The sequence below is a fragment of the Chrysochloris asiatica genome, unplaced genomic scaffold (genome assembly GCF_000296735.1).
Source record: "Chrysochloris asiatica unplaced genomic scaffold, ChrAsi1.0 scaffold00031, whole genome shotgun sequence".
Classification (NCBI taxonomy): domain Eukaryota; kingdom Metazoa; phylum Chordata; class Mammalia; order Afrosoricida; family Chrysochloridae; genus Chrysochloris; species Chrysochloris asiatica.
In genome coordinates, this window is record NW_006408549.1 from 3,808,637 (window position 1) to 3,828,730 (window position 20,094).

At 41.5% G+C, this 20,094-nt stretch overlaps 1 protein-coding gene across 1 annotated transcript in view; it reads right to left on the bottom strand.

Annotated features, from left to right (window-relative positions):
• MTDH (metadherin) overlaps positions 1-15,875 on the bottom strand; it is a 75,244-nt gene extending 59,369 nt beyond the window's left edge. Inside the window, exon 1 of the mRNA XM_006859196.1 lies at positions 15,164-15,875. Coding sequence (XP_006859258.1) covers positions 15,164-15,544 — 381 coding nt within the window. The 5' untranslated portion in view covers positions 15,545-15,875. The remainder of the gene's footprint in view (positions 1-15,163) is intronic.
• Positions 15,876-20,094: the final 4,219 nt, after the last annotated feature.

The following is a 20,094-nucleotide window of genomic DNA, read 5'->3' on the forward strand; positions in this document are numbered from 1 at the left end:
TGCTAAGGTTAGACAGCTTAATAGTAAACCTGAAACTAAAATCCAGGTCTCCTCATGGTTGACTTGGTTTCTTTTTTATTGTGGTGTTCTGCAACTTTACTGCTGCCCCTTCTAATGTCTCTCTGTATGTACATATGCATACACATGTGCAAATATTTTTGCTAAACTCCAACTACAAATGTAATTTGATCAAACCAACTTACTAATAAATAACTGACATATGCAAACACCAAGAAATTCATCATGAGCTAGACTTCTCACTTATACCTCAATTCTCTTTCAAAATAATTATTAGCTGACTTGATATTTGTTGATGTTATTAAGTGCCATCAAGTTGGTTCTGACTCATAGGCAACAATGTAGAATTTTCAAGGAGAGGCTGCTGAGTCTGAACTGCCCACCTCATGGTTAGCAATCAAGTGGTTATCCTACAGGGCCACACCAGGACTTACTTGCACATCTCCATTATTTAGTACCAGCCCTTTTTAAGGGTTAATTAAAGAAAAACTACTTCAAATGCCACAATTACACTTCTTAGCATTTACTTTAAAAAGTCCCAAACGCATTTTTAGGAATTCAGTCAGAATAAAAGCAAATTTTAAAAAGTGGCTGGAGTCCTGATGTGGCACTGTAGGACAAGCACTTGACCTTGAGTTTGAACCGCAAAGTCAGCAGTTCAAACTCACCAGTCACTCCTCAGAAACCCTATACAGGGTCCCTATGGGTTGAAACCGACTCCAGGACAATTAACAACAGTAACAACAACATGATGTATATTATAGGAGTGCTGGTGGCGTTCTATCTGATAAGAACTGAACTGCTAACCATAAAGTAAATATATTCCCAGATTTAAATTTTCATTATTTCAATAAATATTCAAATTTCTAATATTGAGCCAGATTGGAGACACCTACCTGACAGTAAGAATGGAATGAGGAGTGGGCTAAACAGCAGGGATATATATGGACTTATTACATGATGCTCAATTATAAGGAAACAATATTCTTCAAGTTAACCAATTTCAATTTACTAATTCCATAATGACTGTGAAAGAGCATGTAAAGGAACCTGTCTTCAAGAAGCTGCAAGGTTCAGAAGAAGAAATAACAGTATGTTTAATAGTAGACTTCTACATCATTTGAGCACCCTTCGCAAATTAAACTGATTCCAAACTGCAAGAGGTCTGCATCTCAATGAGAAGTGTACATAAGATTTAGCACTTGGATTCTAAAATGAATTTAGAACTATTTTCACTTTGTTATGTAAATCTAACTTCTAGCTACAAAATATAAAACTCATGACTTCAAATTTCTTGAAAACTTCTTTTAGAAACCAGAAGAAATGCCTGTCAACTACATATTCATGAAATAGGAAAAGACCATGTGACTTGAACCAACAACTAACAGCTTTTGAAAATGGAAAGCATCAGGTCCACCAGATTTCACTGGTGAAATCTACTAAACACATAAAGGAAAAACAACACTAATTCTCTACAGTCTCTTCCAGAAAACAGAAGCAACAGAACACTTCCTAAACTATTCTGAAAGGCCAGCATTATCTTAATCCCAAAACCAGATAAAGACATTTTTTAATTACAGGGGAAAGTACAGGCTAATATCGCTCATGATGCTAAACTCATCCAGAAAATACTAGCAAATCAAATCCAACAATGTATAAAAATAACTCAAAAAGTCCAAGTATGCAAGTCTAGCTTCAACATTCAAAAGTCAATTAATGCAAATGTTGAAGCATTCACGGATATTTTTTATACCACCACCATTGGAGTCCTGGTCTGATGTTGTAGGATAAGCACTCAACCCCTAGGTCAGTTTAAATGGCAAAGTTGGTGGTTCAAACTCATCAGCTGCTCCTTGGAAACCTTATACAGTGTCACTGAGTTAGAGCTGACTTGACAGCACATAACAACACTACCACCATTTGCTCAGATCAACCATCAACACCAATGCAAGCAATGAAATATTGCATTAGGCAAATCCTTCTGCATGAGACCTCTTTAAAGTGTTCAAAAGCAAAGATATCTGTTTGAGGATTAAGGTGTGCCTGATTCAAACCATGGTATTTCAGCAGCCTCATATGCATGTGAAAATTGGACAATGAATAAAGAAGACTGTAGAAGAACTAAATTTGAGTTATGTCGTTGGAGAAGAATATTAAAAGTACCACGGACTACCAAAAGAACAAACCAATCTGTGCTGGGAAGAAGCACAGCCACAATTGTTCTTTAGAAGCCAGGATGGCCAGACTTGTCTCTCATGCAGCATACATATTGTCAGGAGACACCAGTGCCTGGAGAAGAACATTGTGCTTGGTAGAGTGGAAGGTCAGTGAAGAAGAGGAAGACCCCCAGTGAGATGGACTGACATACTGGAGCAAAGGGATCAAGGCAGCAACAATTGTGAGGTTGATGCAGGACCGGACAGTATTTCATTCTGTTGTGCACAGGGTTGCTATGAGTTGGGACCAACTTGAGGGCACCTAACAACACAACAACGTCATAAACGGAATTGTGTCTTCCCAAAATGTGTCAACCTGTGGTCATGATTCTCAGTGGCTTGGCAGTTCCGTAATGTGGCAGCTATATGATTCCATGATGTGATCCAATGTGATAAACCACTAAGAGGATCAAGGGTGGAACAAAATACCCATAATCCCGGTACAACCCTGATCCGATGTAATGTAGTCTCAGAGGGGTATGACTTGCAACATCTTTTACCTTATAAAGGAGAAAGAAGTAAACAGAGAAAGAGAGATTACTTCCACCAAGAAAGAAGAGCTAGGACTGGGTCCTTGCATTGGGAAGCTCCTAGATTCAGGGGATGACTGATGACAAGACACATGGAGATTTCCAAGAAATGATGGGCCAACAGATGCTAGAAGGAGACAAGGCCCTCTCTCCAGAGCCAACAATCAGAAAGCCTTTCCCTAGAGTTAGCACTCTGAATTTGGACTTCTATCCTCCTACATTGTGAGAGAATAAATTTCTGCTTTTGTCAGATGTCCACTTGTATTTGTAATAACAGCACATGATAACTAAGAAAGCCTAAACTTCAAATTTCCTATATATCTCTAGCCTAAGATAATTGAAAATAACCTTCTAAATAGCTAGATAAAAATTCAGATGTTTCAGGTATTTCATATTTGTAAACCATACCAGGGATGCTCTGAGATTATGGGAAGGGGAGATGATACTGAGTATCTGTTAACAAGGTTAAATTATGCTATGATGATTTCTGAAAAATAAGTGGAACACTCAGTAATTTCTAGTTTCCACCTGATAGATGTATATGGACTACAAGCAAAAGAGTAGACATATATACTCATGGACTTCATTCTTGAATCCTGATGGATATTTTCTTTCCTGATTTTAAATCATTCAATGTCCCTTGTTCTGTTCTAACAATGGTCCCTTGGGTCTATGTGCAGGTTCCTCATGAGCCTAATTAAGTGTTCTGGAATACCCATTCTTTGCAGTGTTATTCATAGTTTGTTATGATCCACAAAATCGAAAGCACAAGTTACTAAAGCACAAGCAAAACTTCTTTTGGATATTCTCTGCTTTCAGCCAAGATCCATCTGAGGTCAGAATAATATCCCACCTTCCACATCCTTGTCTGAATCCAGCCTGAACTTCTGGCAAGTGCCCTGGCTATGTACTGTTGAAGACATTTTTAAATTATCTTTAGCAAAATTTTACTTACATGTAATATTAATGTCATTGTCCAATGATTTCTGCATTCCACTGAGTTACCTCTTTAGAAGGAGCACAATACAGATCTCTTCCAATCAGATGGCCAGGTAGCTGTCTTCCAAACTTCTTGGTATAGATTGAGGGAATGCCTCCAGTGCTGCATTAGTTTGTTGAAAGATCTCAATTTGTTTTATATCACTTCCCTGAACGTTCAGTGCACATTAGACTTCTTCCTCCTGTATCACTGGCTCTTGACCATGCGCTCTTGAAGTGGTGAAACATCGACTATCTTTTTTTGGTACAGTGACTCTGTGTATTCCTTCCATCTTCTCTTAATGCTTTCTGCATCATTCAATATTTTGCCCATAGAAGCCTTTAGTATTCCAAGTTAAGGCTTGAAATTTTTCCCTCAGCTCTTTCAACTTGACAAATGCTGAACATGTTTCTTCCCTTTTGGTTTTCTAACTCCAGGTCTTTGCATATTTCATTATAATACTTGACTTTGTCTTCCTGAGCTGACCTTTGAAATGTTCTGTTCAGCTTTATTACTTTCTCATTTCTTTTATTTGCTTTAACATCTCTACACTGGAAAGCAAGTTTCAGAGTCTTTTCTTACATCCATTTTAGTCTTTTCCTTCTTACTAGTTTTCTTTTTCTTCATTCCTGTATGATGTTCTTGATATCATCCAACAACTCTTCTGGTCTTCTATTATCAGTGTCCAATGCATCAAATCTGTTTTTGATATAATATCTAAATTCAGGTAGGATATGTGAAAGGTCACATTTTGGCTCTTGGAGACTTATTTCAATTTTCTTCAGCCTGAATTTGCATATGAGCAATTGATAGTCTAACCCACAGTCTGCCCCTGGCTTTATCTTGGCTGATACGGAACTTTTCTAATGTCCACATGTATAGTTGTCTTTTATGTTGTTTAAAAAAGGTATTTGCATGGAATAACATTGGTCTTGCAAATTCTATTATGCAATCTCCACATTTGTTTCTATCACTAAGGCCATATTTTCCAACTACTGATCCTTTCTGTTTCAAACCTTTGCATTCCAATTGCCAGTATTATCAAAACAACTTGACTGCATCTTTGATCAATTTCACACTGAAAAAGTTGACAAAATTCTTTAATTTCATTACCAGTGGCTTTAATGACCGGTGAGTAAATTTGAGTAATAGTGGTAATAACTGGTCTGCCTTGAAGGCATACGGAAATTAGCCTATCACAGACAGCATTATACTTTGAAATAATCTTGAAATGTTCTTTTTGATGATGAATGTGGTGCCATGCCTCTTCGATTAGTCACTCCAAACATAGTAAACCATGTGACTGATTCAAAATGGCCAATACTAGTCTATTTCAGCTCACTAATGCATAGGATGCCGATGTTTATGCACTCCATTTCATTTTTTTTTACAACTTCCAATTTTATTAGATTCATACTTTATACATTTCATGTTCTGATTGTTAATGAGGAGCTCATTTTTTCTCATTATGTTTCAAACATTCAAAAAATGTTTCTCCTCATTTTGAGTTGTGTCCCTTCAGCAAATGAAGGCCCCAAAAGCTTTATTCCATTCGTGTCATCAAAGTCAACTCTACTTTGAGGAGGCAGCTCTTCCCTAGTTGTATTTTGAGTGCCTTCCAACCTGAGGGGCTCATCTTCCAGCACCGTATCGGACAATATTCTAGTACTATTCATAATGTTTTCAACTTTTGGCATTATATCTGATAATGTTCCACTGCTTTTTTACAAGGTTTTCAGTGGCTCTACATTTAAAAGTAGTCTACTTCTTCTTCCTTGTATGTCTTAGTGTGGAAGATCTGCTGAAACCTACTTACCATGGGTTACTCCGCTGGTATTTCAACACTGGGGATGTAGTTTCCAGTATCACAGCAACACACAAGTCCCCATCAAACTGATGGGTGAGTAGTGGATTCCTCATTCAGACCTCTAGATTTCATTTGTATTATAGTAATTTTTAAATAACATCAAGGTTTTCACAGCCTTGAGAAGTGATTAAAGTAGGTGCCATCAAGTAAATTCTAACTCACAACCCCATGTGTGTCAAACCAAGCAAACCCACTGACATCAAGGTGATTCTGACTCACAGGGACCCTATTTAGGATTTTCTGATACTATAAATCTTTACTGAGCAGAGAGTCTCACCTATCTCCTGTGGAGTCATTGATGCATTTGAATTGCTGACCCTATAGTTAGCAGTCCAGTGAATATCCTGCATTGCCACCAGTGTGCCTAATTTAAGTCCATACCATACCCATCGAGCTGATTCCTATTCAGAGCAACCCTGTGTAGGGTTTCCAAGACTGTAAATCTTAATGAGAGCAGACAGCCTCCTCTTTCTCCCGCACAGCTGCTGGTGGATTTAAATGCCAACCTTGAAGTTAGCAGTCCAGTGCTTATGCTACAGAGCTTCCAGGGCTCCTTGAGAAGAAGTAATCAGTAATGTCGGAGAGCATATTGCTGTTATTGGTATCTAACTACTGTAAGAACAGCTATTATAGGTTCTTTTCTGCTATGCCTCTGGTAAAGCAGCATGAAAAGATGGAGTCAAAATTCTAGAGCTTGTGTTAAGGGTCGTTAAAAATTTCAGATTATTAAAGTAAAAATTTAAAGCAATAAAGATGTAACTCACTGGAAAAAGAGGGTTTGTTCTCTAAATGCAATTTGATATCCTGGAACATGCTATATGAAAACCAGAGAGGTAGAGTGAAAATGACAGTGAATTTTTAGGCCAGAGATTAGGATATTGTTTTGCCTTTGAACCTTGAAGCAGTCACTTAATCTATAGGAATGTCATTATTTTTGTTCTACGAAGTCAGGAATATTTTATCTCCCACTCAGTTGTTTTATCAAATGATTATTCCTTTAAGAATTACAACTAAGGGGATAGTGACTGAAAGGCAAAAAGAAATCTTTATCTTTGATAATGATATAGGTGGAAAATGATATACTTTATCTTTATTATTACCTGGAGAAATACAGCAAAATCACGATGTAAGAATAAAAGCCACAGTTCTGTTGGAAATACCTTAACAGACAAACTTATTTAGATCAACAGCTAAGTAGTCAATGCAACTGTGTATTGTCATTTCAGCCACTTTACACAAAATTTAGTTCAATTAATAATTATCAAAGGCTCTTTTATGTGCCAGGTATGGCTGGCAATTATGTATCCAGAAACTTACAATCTAGTGGAGGGAAAAGACTCCCCAAAAAGTAAATGAATAAAATATCTACAAATTGTAATATGTATTGTAATGGAAATATACAAAAGGTTCAAATGAAAAATACAAGGGGAAGTCTATTTCATAAAGGATGAACAGGAAAAGATTGTTCCACAGAGTGTTAATAATAGTTCGCATAAAGGCACTGGGTTGTGAAAGGGTTTGAAGAACTGAAAAAAGATCTTCAAAAGATCTGAAAAAAGTATAGTAGCTAGAAGCAGCAAATGAGAAGAAAGTAACTGAAAATCAGCCTGGGAAGATAAACAGGTGCTAAATCACACAGGCTATGAAAAAAAGTTTAGAATTATTTTAAACGCAAAAGTTACTAAGTGTTTTTAAGTAGGACGGAGAGTTTTCTTTTTAAAAAAACTGTTATTACTATGTTGAGAAAGGGTTGGAGGCAGTTAACTGAAAGCTACTGCATCAATTCAGATGACAACAGTGATCTGAGCTTCCACGACAGAACTGGAGAGTTGGACTGAGTATGTCTTCTGAATATAAAAGGAATGATATTTGCTGATGGATTATATAATGGGAGCTGAGAAGATATGACAAGGAAATTATCAATGACTACTCTTACATTTTTTTCTACTTGGGTAACTAGATGGATGGCATATTTACCATTTACAGAAATGGGAAGACTAGGTTTGGGAGATGTTTGAGCTAATTGTCAGACTAACTAGAAAAGTCAAATTTAGCCAAAGACATGAGATTCTGGAGATAAGAGGCCTGATCCAGTTAGAGATACAGACTACTATATTCATCTATTTATACCTTTGCTGTCGTTAAGTGCTGTCTAGGTTGAACTGCTCACCTTGTGGTTCGCAGTCCAGTGCTGATCCTACAGCGCCACACCGGGAGTTCATTCATGCCTCTACTATTTATAAAGCACCTTCTATGTCTTTTTTGTTTTCTATGTGTGTAATGAAGTTCCTGGGTGGTCCATATCTGCCCAGAGGTATCTCAGAAGGCCTGGAATTTACTTCAGAAAAACCAGCCATTTTGAAAATCAGATGGAACACAATTCTACTCTGACACAAAAGGCTTCGCCATGAGTGGGAATCAACTTGATAGCAACTGGCTTAGTTATTTGGTATTCATATAGTGTTGCAGCTGTGTGCTGTACTGTTGTTGTTAAGTGCCATCAAGTTGATTCCAACCCATAGCCACCCTGTATAGTGTGTCCAAGGAGTGACTGGTGAGTTGATTCTAATACATAGTGCTCCTATAGGATAGAGTAGAACTGCCCCATAGGGGTTTCTAGGTTATACGGGAGCAGATTGCTACATCTTTTCTCCCGCCAAGCTTCGAAACACCGAGCTTTGATTTAGCAGCCAAGCACCTGTACACCATTGCTCCACCAGGACTCCTGTATGCTCTGCTACGGATGTGATAATGGACGTAATATCAGGTGCTCAGAGACTAGCTGAATGACCAACTATCAGACTGAGCCACGTGGAAATCCTGACATACAACCATTCTGATCTACAAGCGCATGTTGTTGTCAAGTGCCGCTGAGTCAGTTCTGACTCATAGCAACCCTGTATAGGGTTTCCAAGGAGCGGCTGGTGGGTCTGAATCGCTCCAGTGCTTATCGTGCAGCACCACATTAAACATAAACATTATGCTAGATGCTAAAAGAAACAAAGAGACAGGTACACTTGTTGGAGCAAATGGTTACTAGTTGAAAGGTTGGTGTCCAACTCTGCCTCATAAGACAGACCTGGTACTGTTCCCCAAAAGTCACATCCCTGACACCCTATGGAGCAATTCTACTCTGCATACATGGTGGTGCCAAGCGTTAGAATGGATTCGACAGGAACTAATAACACAATAGTGGCTTTACTACTTATTAACCAATTATTTAGACAACCTGTCCCAAAATGATCACAGTAAGATTGAGACTAAAGCTAGCTGGAAAGCTGTATAGCAGCAGTGTCTATCCCTTCATTTGGAAAGGGCTTTCTAATAGAAGAAAAAGAACATGAACAGAGAGTAACAGAAGTTTAGCTAAGTGGAATATATCTATGGATTAATACTGAGAGACAACCTAAGGTGGAGTTAAAGCAGGAAGAGATTCCAATGCCAAGTTACAGACTGAATTTATTTAACAGCTGCTCCTCAGAAACTATGGGTTGGAATCGACTCGACTGGTAATAAAGTAACTGAAAGAAGGAAAACCAGTTGGGATGTTGCTAGTTGTTGAATCAGTTTCCACCCAAATGACCCTATATAAGGTTTCTCTGAGGAGTAGCTAGTGAGTTTGAACTGCCAACCATGTGGTTCAGTGCATTATCCTATAGCACCACCACAGAAGCCCATTGTTAGGAAAAGATAATATAGCCTCAGTGAAACTGGACTGGGAAGTAATGACTACAAGACACAGCATGCCATCAGAACAATTTATTGATTGCAAGTAAAGAGATGAGGGAAACAGTAGATGAGGCAAACAGCTATCTTATATTCGCTGTAAAAATAAAAAGATGGCTCATGTGGTTGTTAACCAGGCATGCGCATGCAATTTACAGGGACTGATACGTACATTATGGTAAATCTCTATGAAACACCTATATTAATATACAAATAACTTGTTCATTAAAATAACTTTTATAAAGACGACTCTAGTTATGTGCTTCCAGTTAAAATTGACAGCATCAATTGGTAAGATTACTTATCTGAAATTTTGTTGCTGTTAGCTGTTAAGTTGACCCTCAACTCATGGCAACCCCATGAAAAACTGTGATCATAGAGGTTTCACTGTAACGGATTTTCAGAACCAGGCCTTCCTTCCTAGTCTTTCTTAGTCTGAAAATTCTGTTGAACCCTATTCAACATCACAGCAACACAAGCCTCCACTGATAGGGAATTGGTGGCTGCGCTTGAGGCGCTTTGGCTGGGAATTAAACTTGGGTCAACCGCATGGAAGATAAACAGTCTACCAGTGAGCCACTAAAAGCAAGATGGAAAAATTACTGCTGAATTCCTATTAAATACCTACACTGAGCTAGGGAGCATGGAAAACACTTACTGGGTAACAATGATCCCCCAAAACAACAAGAACTTGTGAAAAGTATACTCTGACCTCCACTGCTAAATTAGGGAACAAACTACAATTCATAGCCTTAAAAGACATAGGCCACTGGCTTACAAACTTTTAAGAGGGAACATAGAGCCAGGGGGCCTGGAGGAATGCAGAATCTCCAGTGAGTAGTATCCAATCTGTCTAGGCGGAGATGATGAAATGAAATGCAGATGGGTCTCTTGTGATACAACAGTGAATAATTGTTACTAGGACTGCTTGTGAGGGTTGGAAATGTAAAGGTAGATGTTTTATAGCACAGAAGGGTATGATTAACTTTCCAGTCTAGGAGCAGAGGTCCCTAGGACCATCAATGGAGAAGAGCCAAGAGCGGGACCCTACCTTGAGAAGCAGTGATGCCTGAGATGGAGTCAGAGATGATGACGTGGAGCAATGGAGCCTCTGGGGACTTTAGATCCAGAGAGGGAGAGCGACTGTGTGCTGAAGACTGGTCCGTGGAGGGAGGGAAGGAATGTAGGGGCCAGGCTTGTAGGGTATAGCCTTTGGTTGGTTGATGATGCATGGAGGGGATTGTAACCATGGCAATGAAACGATACAGGAAAGAATGAATGTAAAACTAATGTTCTCCCATGTAAACTATCATATAATTCACAATAAAACATTATTTAAAAAAAAAAAGGCATAGGCCATGATTTTATTAGGGACTGTGGCGCTATTGGTTAATGCATCAGACTGCAAAGTCATTTGAACTGCAAGGTCGGTGGTTCAAACTCACCAGCTGCTCCTTGGAAACCCTATACAGGGTCGCTATGGGTCAGAACTGGAGTCAATGGCATTTAACAACAACAAAATCAAACTGACAAGAATTTTTAAAAAATCGAATTCTATGAACACCAAAACAATAAAAAAATATTTATGAATAGGTCTGTGGTACAGTGAATTATTTAATATCTACTCTAGCCAAGTGGTGGTTGTTGTTAAGCGGTGTTAGGCCGGTTCTGACTCATAGCGACCCTGTACAGGGTTTCTGAAGATCCAGTGGTGGGTTTGAACTGCCCACCCTACAGTTCAAACTGACTTTGTGGTCTAGTGCATTAGACTGCAGCACATAATGTTTATAACTTCCCGCCAAACAATATTTTTCTAAGAGAAGGTGGGAAAAGATGCTGTCAGGATTATGACTCAGTTGTGAGTGGTTAACAGGGCTAATTGTGATGGCAAAACTTCAAATGCTAACATGAGCATCTCAGAAGCAGAAATGGAGCACGTCATTTGGACCCTGAGATTCCTGTGCAGTGAACCTCCTCAGCCCAGGCACAGAAAGCTGTGAAATTGGAGGAGTGGCAGAGGAGCAGTAGCAGCAAAGCCAAGAGCCGGAGCATGAGATAGCACAGTGCGCTTTTTGCCCACAGAGAAAGTCAAACTGAACAATGTGGGGTAGGAGGCTTGCTTGTAGAGTGGCATGCTTACAGGCACTTAAGTGGAGGAGCTAGGGTCCAGCAGAGTGCCTTCAGGTTGAGGCTTATGGAGTGGTGTGTCCTGTAGGCACGTGTCAGCAGCTGAGTGGAAAAACTGTGCCCTGAGCATTTTCTGATCTTGAATTGTAACCAGTTAACTTCTCTAATAAATCCTGTATCTGAGTTTTGTATGGCCACTGCAATAGATTATCGAATCATGCTTCTGAGCAAGGTTAAAGGTCTACTCAAGTTTAGAGTTCCCCATGGGTTAATGCACTGGACTAGCAAGGTCAGTTTGAACTGAGAGATTGGTTTAAACTGCAAGGTTGGCGGTTCAAGCTCACCAGTTGCTCCTTGGAAGCCCTACACAGGGTTGCTATGAGTCAGAAGCGACTTGAAAGCATTTAACAACAATAGTTCTTGCCAGGCTGACAAACTCTTCCACTGCTGTGAGTTGAGTCACTCTCTCTCATTGTCTTCCTTCTCTCTGCTTCCAAAGCCAACTTCTGGGGGAAAGTCTTCTATGCCCACCTCAGTCCATACTAGGGTTGGAGTGTTAAAATTTTAAGTGAATTTATCTTTTTCCACAATGAAATGAAAAACTGCCAGGGAGAAATTGAGCTTTTACTCATTTTGACCCTTTACATGTGATATATAAATATTGTACTCCTTTTCATTGTCTTCAATTTCAATACAGAATCCAGCTTTTCACCAGTGAATACTTCGCACAGTGCATGGTACATTGTTGTTGTTAAGTACCATAGAGTTGGTCCTGACTCTTAGCAACCCTGCACAGGGTTTCTGAGGCTGTAAATCTTTACGGGAGCAGAAAGCCTCATCTTTCTCCCGCAAAAACAGCTAGTAGTTTTGAACTGTTGACCTTGCGGCTCACAGCCTGATTCGTAACCACTACGCTACCAGACTTCTGGTAGCTTAGGGGTTACGAATTGGACTGTTAACCTGAAGGTCGGCAGTTTGAAACTAACAGCTGTTCCGCGGGAGAAAGATGAGGCCTTCTGCTTCTGTAAAGATTTGCAGCCTCGGAAACCCTGTCCAGGGTCGCTGTGAGTCGGAACCGACTCCGTGGTATTTAACAACAACAACAACATACTTCTTAGCTTTGTACAACAATGTTTTTCTAACTGTGACTCACACCTCAACCAAAGGTGAAACCAATTTAGTAGGTCACGTCCTGGTGTGGCGCTGTGGGTTAATGCACCAGACTGCAAAGCCATTTGAATTGCAAGGTTGGCGGTTCAAGCTCACCAGCTGCTCCTTGGAAACCCTATACAGGGTTGCTATGCGTAGCAATCGACTCGACAGCACTTAACAACAATATCATTAAGGGAGTCCTGTTGTGGCACTGTGGATTTATGTGCTGGACTGCAAAGTCAGTCTGAATTGCAAGGTGAGCAGATGAAGCTCACCAGCCGCTCCTTGGAAACCCTATACAGGGTTGCTATGACTAGGAACTGACTGGACGGAACTTAACAACAACATCATTAAGGAGTCCTGGTGTAGTGCTGTAGGATAAGCATTAGACTGGTTCAGCAGTTCAAACTCACCAGTTGCTCCTTAAAAACCCTATAATGAGTTGCTATGAGTAAAAAGTGACTCAATGGCGCTTAACAGCAGTATCATTAAAGAAAAACAGAATAGTTTATGTGCGTGTGCGCAAGCAGTATTGTAATGAAAATATTATATTTTCTACTGTGGGTTGCAATAAAGCCTGAAAGCTACAATTTAGTTTATGTTGAAGCTGAACTCCCATACACCATCACCATTCAGTTGGCAAAAAGATCTTTCAGTCAATTAACATTCAAACATCCAGTTAGTCTTCCCATTTCTCCAATCATCAAAGCTAGTACTAGGTTATTTATTTATTCCCCCCACCTCCCCATTTCACATAAAAAGGAGGAATGATAGATCTTAAGTCTAATGAGTACTCTTCACAGTACACGCATTCACATGAGTTTGTTCCTTCTGAAGATGAGTCATCTGAGTGTTACCATCTATTTCAAGTGGTCTCTTGAAACACCTGTCTTGCTACTCAAGTTTATCTGAAATGTTAGACATCCCAAATAAGGCTTTGCAAATTTCACAACCTACTTCATCCACACAAGGCTTAGACTTAATGAATGTGGTTTTCTTCAAGATCACTTTCTTTCCTTATCTTGGAGCCAGGATTTCTATTTCCACCATAACATTACTTTCTGGCAATCCTCTTGAAGTTCTCTACAAATATAAATAACAATATACTCCTGTTGTGGTACCTTAGGATAAGCACTGGACCCCAAGGTCAGTGGTTTAAACTCACCAGCAGCTCTTTGGAAATCCTATACAAAGTCTTTTTGAGTCGGAACCAACTTGATGGCACCTAATTACTTCTAACTTCAGGCAATATTCTCCTTGACAAAGTTGCGGTCTTTTTTAGATTTTGTATACATCCTGAATTCTTTTAATCAGAAAGCAAAATGTGAATGCCTATCTAAGCTTCATAATACATTAACTGTAAGTTGTCATGTCTCTAATACAGCCTTATTCTTTGCATTGGTAGTTTGAACTCAAATTTCACTTCCTCCAATAGCTTTCCAACATCTCTTCAGTAGGATTCATTTCCCATTCTTCAAACCTCTTTAACACTCTGCTCATCCCGCTATAGCACTTAGCAGTCTATGCAATATTAGAATTATTTTTGACACTTTCACACATTATCCTCTATGATTGAATCTGACTTCTATGTGTACACTTTACAATATCCACAAAACACCAGAATGCAGATCGTATAGTAGGACCCTATCACTGCCTTGCTGAATTGTACTGAGAGGTGAATGAACTTAATTCAGTAGTTTTCAAAATGTTAGGAATTACCTTGAAGAAAATCACAACCTTCATACCCTCAGTTTGCTTCAGTGAGACCTTAACACAGAAAACTATGAAAGATATAATGCGGGAACTATAGGAAGATGGCAATAAATAAGTAGAAATACAACGTGAAGGCATAGTGAAACAGATAGGATGCTCTTTGCATTTCCACATGTGGTCCAGCAACCCCCTCTCAGAGAAACCCCTTTTCAACAACCTGCCATACCACGGAGTGTACAACAGACCACTTCGCTGAACTTGTCTAACTCTAGCTCACAGGGCCAAGTACCCCCAACATACATCAGGTAACTAACTGCTGATGGTTCCGGCCTCCAGGGGCCACAGACACCAACCAGAACAAGAGTGGGCAACCATTTGCCTTCAACAGTTCCTACTAAAATGGAAGCACATCTAGACCTGGGCATCTTGAATTGTTTGTCAGCCCCAGAATTTTCAGGTCACATTATTGGCTCGTCTCAGTGTGACTCGAGAAAGCATCTGTCTTCCACAACTTCCCAGCACTAGCAGTGTACTCCGTAGGCCTCAATTAAGACTAGTGTTACTCAGGCCGTCAAGGTTCCTGAAAAGATCTGATCCCCATGTCTAGCCCGTCGTTATTCAACATCCTTCAACCCCCGACCTTGTAAACTTCCTTCCTCGAAACTGCCCATCACCATGCGTCCTATCACTGCCGAATCCCGACCATTCCCCAAGTGACATGTCCTCCTAGCTAGCATCTCTCCACCTTGGGAGACCTGCGTCTCGGCTCACGCGAACCTCACTCTTCCCCACTCCCGACTGGGGTTCAGCCTCCCGCCGCACCTTCCCTACTCACCTTGGGCTTCTCGGGCAATTTCTTCCGGTTCTTCTTTTTCTGCTCCTCGCTCCTGAGCGTCTTTAGCTGGGCTAGGTCGTCAGGGGCTGGGGCCGGCGCGGCCACCGCCTCCTCCCGCTTGCGGGGCGGGTTCCTCCGTTTTTTGCGGGCGCCGGCGCAAGCCGCGGCCCAGCCGTAGCCGAGCAGGAAGAGCAGCAACAGCCCGAGCGCGCCAGTGCCCACGAGTATCACCCAGCCGGGGTACCGCTTCGGCTCCAGCCCCAGATCGAGGCCCAGCTCCGTGCGCAGAAAGCCTAGGCCGACCGAGAGCATTTCGCGGAGCCGGGCCGAACCCTCCTCGGCCTGCTGGGCCAGCTCGTCCTGCCAGCTCCGTGCAGCCATCTTCCCTCCCGTCAGCGGGACTCGCAGGAAGACGCTGGGGCGCAGAGACGCTGTGGAAGAGTCAAGGGGAGCAAGGAAGGGCCGGGCTGGACAGTCTCAGACCGAGCGCATCGCGGCCGCCCCTCGCGCCGGAGGCGGGGATCGGCCGCTGCTGCCGAGGGGAGGGCAGACGGGGCTCCCAGGTTTCCCTTCGTCAGCCCTACTCCGCTGCCGCCAGGAGGAGAAGAGGGAGGCGGGTGGGAGTCTCTCCAGCGGCGGCCGCTAAGCGGCGTCTCGGCGCTAGTGCCAATGCCCCGCTGTCTTCCCTGGGAGGAACAATGGCGGCTCAGGCAGTGATCCACGCTGTGCGCGGGGACGCCGAGGGCGGGACGCGGGTCACGTGGGGCATGGTGGGCGGAGCAGAGCATCACGTGGGCTTGGGCGGGGCCGGGCGGGGCAGTTGCGTCGGCGGTGACCCGTTCGGGCTTGGTGGAAACTCAGAGACCCGACGGCACTGGATAGACTGGAACCTGGGGAGGGGTTCACAGAAGGCGGTGGGTCCAGGCCTGGGAGACGTGGCGTTTTGAATGAATTCAGGGGAGGAGCTCTCGAGGAAGCCTTGTAGGCGGAAGCAAAGGGTGAAGAGCTATGAACCTACTCGCAAGGTCTAGGTCAAAGTCCTCTTGTAGGTTTAGGACTTTTGTTTGTATTTCTTGAGGTTGAGGAGTAGCAGCTTTTATATATTTACAAAGTGGGCTCAGCTGAGTCTGAGGCCGGACATTTTTCTTGCAGGGCCTGAGTTTAATTCACAAATTGGAAAGTTCTCTTCGAGACCAACGAACACAGATTGCTTGCCTGCCATTTGCCAGGCTGGCTTGGGCGCGTTCGCGTCGTTTCGCTCATTCACTCTCACTGTTGAATTAAGAAGTTGGCAGGCCCGTGGGCGGAACTATTCTTTTCCTACTAATTTGTGGCTTTAATAAGAAATAAGCACATTAGATTGTATTTACATGTTAGAAATAGCTTCCTCGTTGCGCTTTATTTTAAGCTTTTACACAGCAACGCAAAAGGAGTTTCCAAAAATCTTATTTTAGACTTATGTGGACCATCTCTGGGAAGAAGCTTTAGAAGGAAATGAACTGTGTTTTTAGGTTTAAAGTTTCATTTTGCTATAAAGAAGCTCAAGGTTTTGTCTTTTAAGCGAAAATTAGCATGTAAGCAAGCGCCTTAACACGCTTTCTTAAAGATTAGACTGGGGTAATATTAATAAGCTTCAAATGTTAAGAAGTATTTTGACCTACTTTTGCAATAATGTTGTAATACCTGTTGTGATTAATGGGTGGAAGTTGTAAATAATAATAAAAATAAGCTACTACTGCAAAATTTTATACAGACTTATAATTAAAGACCGTATAAATTATTTAGAAGTTGTTAATCAGGATCTCCTTTCCAAATTCCAATTATATGAGAAACTACATTTATGATCCTACATATGTTTTAGTTCCAGAAACGTGAAAAGTACAATAATTTTCCCAAGAGGTTCAGTTGACCATTCTGGGCTTAATGGTGCATTAAAAAAATTAAACTGTTCTGAACAAGCCCTGGAGTCCAGGTGTGGCGCTCACTATAGGCTAATGCGTCAGACTGCAAAGTCGTTTAAACCACAAGGTCGGTGGTTCAGGCTCACTAACTGCTCCTTGAAAACCCTATACAGGGTCGCTATGGGTCAAAATTGACTCGTTGGCACTTAACAACAACAAAGGAGCCCTGGTGGCACAGTGGTTAAGAGCTGATCTGCTAACCAGGAAAAGTTGGAGTGTAAACCCACTCAGCAGCTCCGCAGGAGAAACACTTGATGGTCAGGCTTCCCTAAAGATTGTTGTTAAGTGCTACTGAGTCGGCTATAACCCATAACTACCCTGGATAGGGTTTCCAAGGAGTGGCTGGTGGGTTTGAACCGCCAATCTTGCAGTCCAGTGCTTATCCTACAGCGCCATACCAGAATAACCTCGAAAACCCTGTGGGGCAGTTCTACTCTTCCCTAGGGTAGCTATGACTCAAAGGCAGACAATAGTCAAGGGGTTAGTTTAACCTTCCTTTGGTAACCTAGGAAGCATTGATTCAATAAAATCATATCACTTCTTTCCATGATTGTCCTTCAACCTAAAAAACAAAAATGTTTACCATATCACTACTCAGAAATACTTAGTTGTACTCTCTAGTCATATTTCCATGTGTTTGTGTTCTAGAAAAAATCAGGTAATTCGCTATTTACTGCTTTGCCCATGAAATAGTCATGAACTTGTGTGTCGGTTAATAAGGCCATCAGGGACACACCCGTAGTTGTACAAAGTTGGGCTTGTTATCTTGGTGCAGGGTGGAGTTTAGATAAAATATAAATGAAGCAATGTCTTTCAAAGATTCAAAGCAAAGTAGAGGTATGCACAAAGGGTTACTTTGCCAGAGAAGTAGTCTCAGTATCCTAATTCTTTGAAAATGACAAAAGTCACATAAATGTGAAATGGTTTGTCTGAATCCCTTACTTTGAAGCTCTGTACTTGGGTTAGAAATACAGACAGCTTTTTCTAGGAGTCAAAGCGACCCATTTGTAATGAAAAAACAAATTGTGGTATATCGATCCCATGGAATATATACATGTAATAGCACAGATGCATCTCAAGATAGTTATGCTGAGAGGAAGAAGCCAGACCAAAAAAAGAGTACACACTCCTGGTGTGGCGCTCTAGGATTAGCACTGGACTGCAAACCACAGCTTGGCAGTACAAACCCACCATTTGCTCCTTGGAAACCCTATGCCGAGTCACTATGAGTCGGAAGCTACTTGACAGCTATTAACAACAACAACAACTGTATGATCCCATTTATATGAAACTGTGGTTAAGTACTGTTGAGTCATTTCCGAATCATAGTGACCTGTATAGGGTTTCTGAGGAGCAGCTAGTGCCAACCATGCAGTTCAAACCAACCTTGCAGTCCAATGCTTATCCTACAGCATCACACCAGGATTCCTGTATGAAACTAGAAAATGCAAACTTACCTATAGGACAAAAATCAGATCACTGGTTATTTGGGGATGGTGACGGCAAGGAAAGAGGCAAAGGGAGAGGAGAGAGAATTATAAAGGGGAAGGGGAGTGATGGATATGTTTATAATCTTGATTGTGGTGGTAGCTTAATGGATATACTATATATGTATGCACAACTTACCAAATTGTATGCTCATATAAATAGGTAGTTTTTTGTATGTCCATGAAACCTCAATAAAGCAATTAAAAAAAATTAAGTGACTCACACAACTCAGGTTCACCAGACAGTGGGGTATCCCATGCTGACTGATAGGATTTCAAAGTTTTTGCCCCTCTGTGATTTTAACAAAGTCCCCCATCCTCTCTGCTGGAGAGAAATGAGGCTTTATGCCCTGCAAGGCTTTAAAGCCTGGGAAACGCTATGTTGTTATTGTTAAGTACTGCCAAGTCAGTTCCAATCCATAGCAACCTTGTATAGGGTTTCCAAGTAGTGGCTGGTGAGCTTGAACCACTGACCTTGCAGTGCAAACCAACTTTGCAGTCCAGCGCATTAACCCACAATGGTACACTAGGACTCCCTGAAATGCTATACAGGGTTGATAGGAGTGGAAACTGACACCATGACACTTAACAGCAACAATAACAACAGTGATTTTAAAGAACAAGTTTTCTCAGCACTATATGATATTAACAAAAATATTTTACAGATGTGCACAGTAAATATTAGAGTATGATTTTTAATGGCTACATAGTCTATTGTCTGATTCTACTACTTCTTGTTACGTGCCCTCCAGTCAGTTCCAACTCATAGTAACGCTGTATAGGGTTTCCAAGGGGCAGCTGGTGGGTTTCAACCACCGAGTTTGTGGTTAGCAGTCCAGTGATTATCCTACAGCACCATACCAGGTATGCTGAACTTGAAATCAGAGCAAAGGGGACTAAATGGCTTTAGGGGATAGCTATCAAGCTCAAATGATTTAGTAGACTGCAACAATGGCATGGAGATGGTACCAGACCTCGCCTGGTTTCACAAAGGGGAAGGAGTATCAAACTCCACATCAACCCAAAATTAATTCCTATGAGACAGAGATCAAACATGCATCCACCCTCCAACCTTCCTTACCCTATTCTGGCACCAGCCATCATATCTCTGTGGCACTCTACCTCTCTGCTGGGTTTCATCATCTGTTCCAATGACCACACAGAACTCACAGAGTATGGGGCTTATTAAGGAAGCAACTAGGGTACAAATCAGAATTGGAAACAACTCAGGATATAGCAGTCCTTGGATTGGGAGCACTTCTCTCATTCTTAGCCACAGGGTCCTTTGGCCTCTGCCTTGTTCAGGCAAGTGTTACAAGTTCCTTTAGACCTGTAGAGTAATGCCCAAAAGGCACCATGTTCTATATGCCAGCCTCCTGCAGGAAAGCACTTAGTCTTACTCTGTGGGCCAGGAAGGCCTCTACTCTGTCTCTTGGAACCAGTGCCTCTACTGCCTCTTCCACTATCATTTCTCCAAAGCATC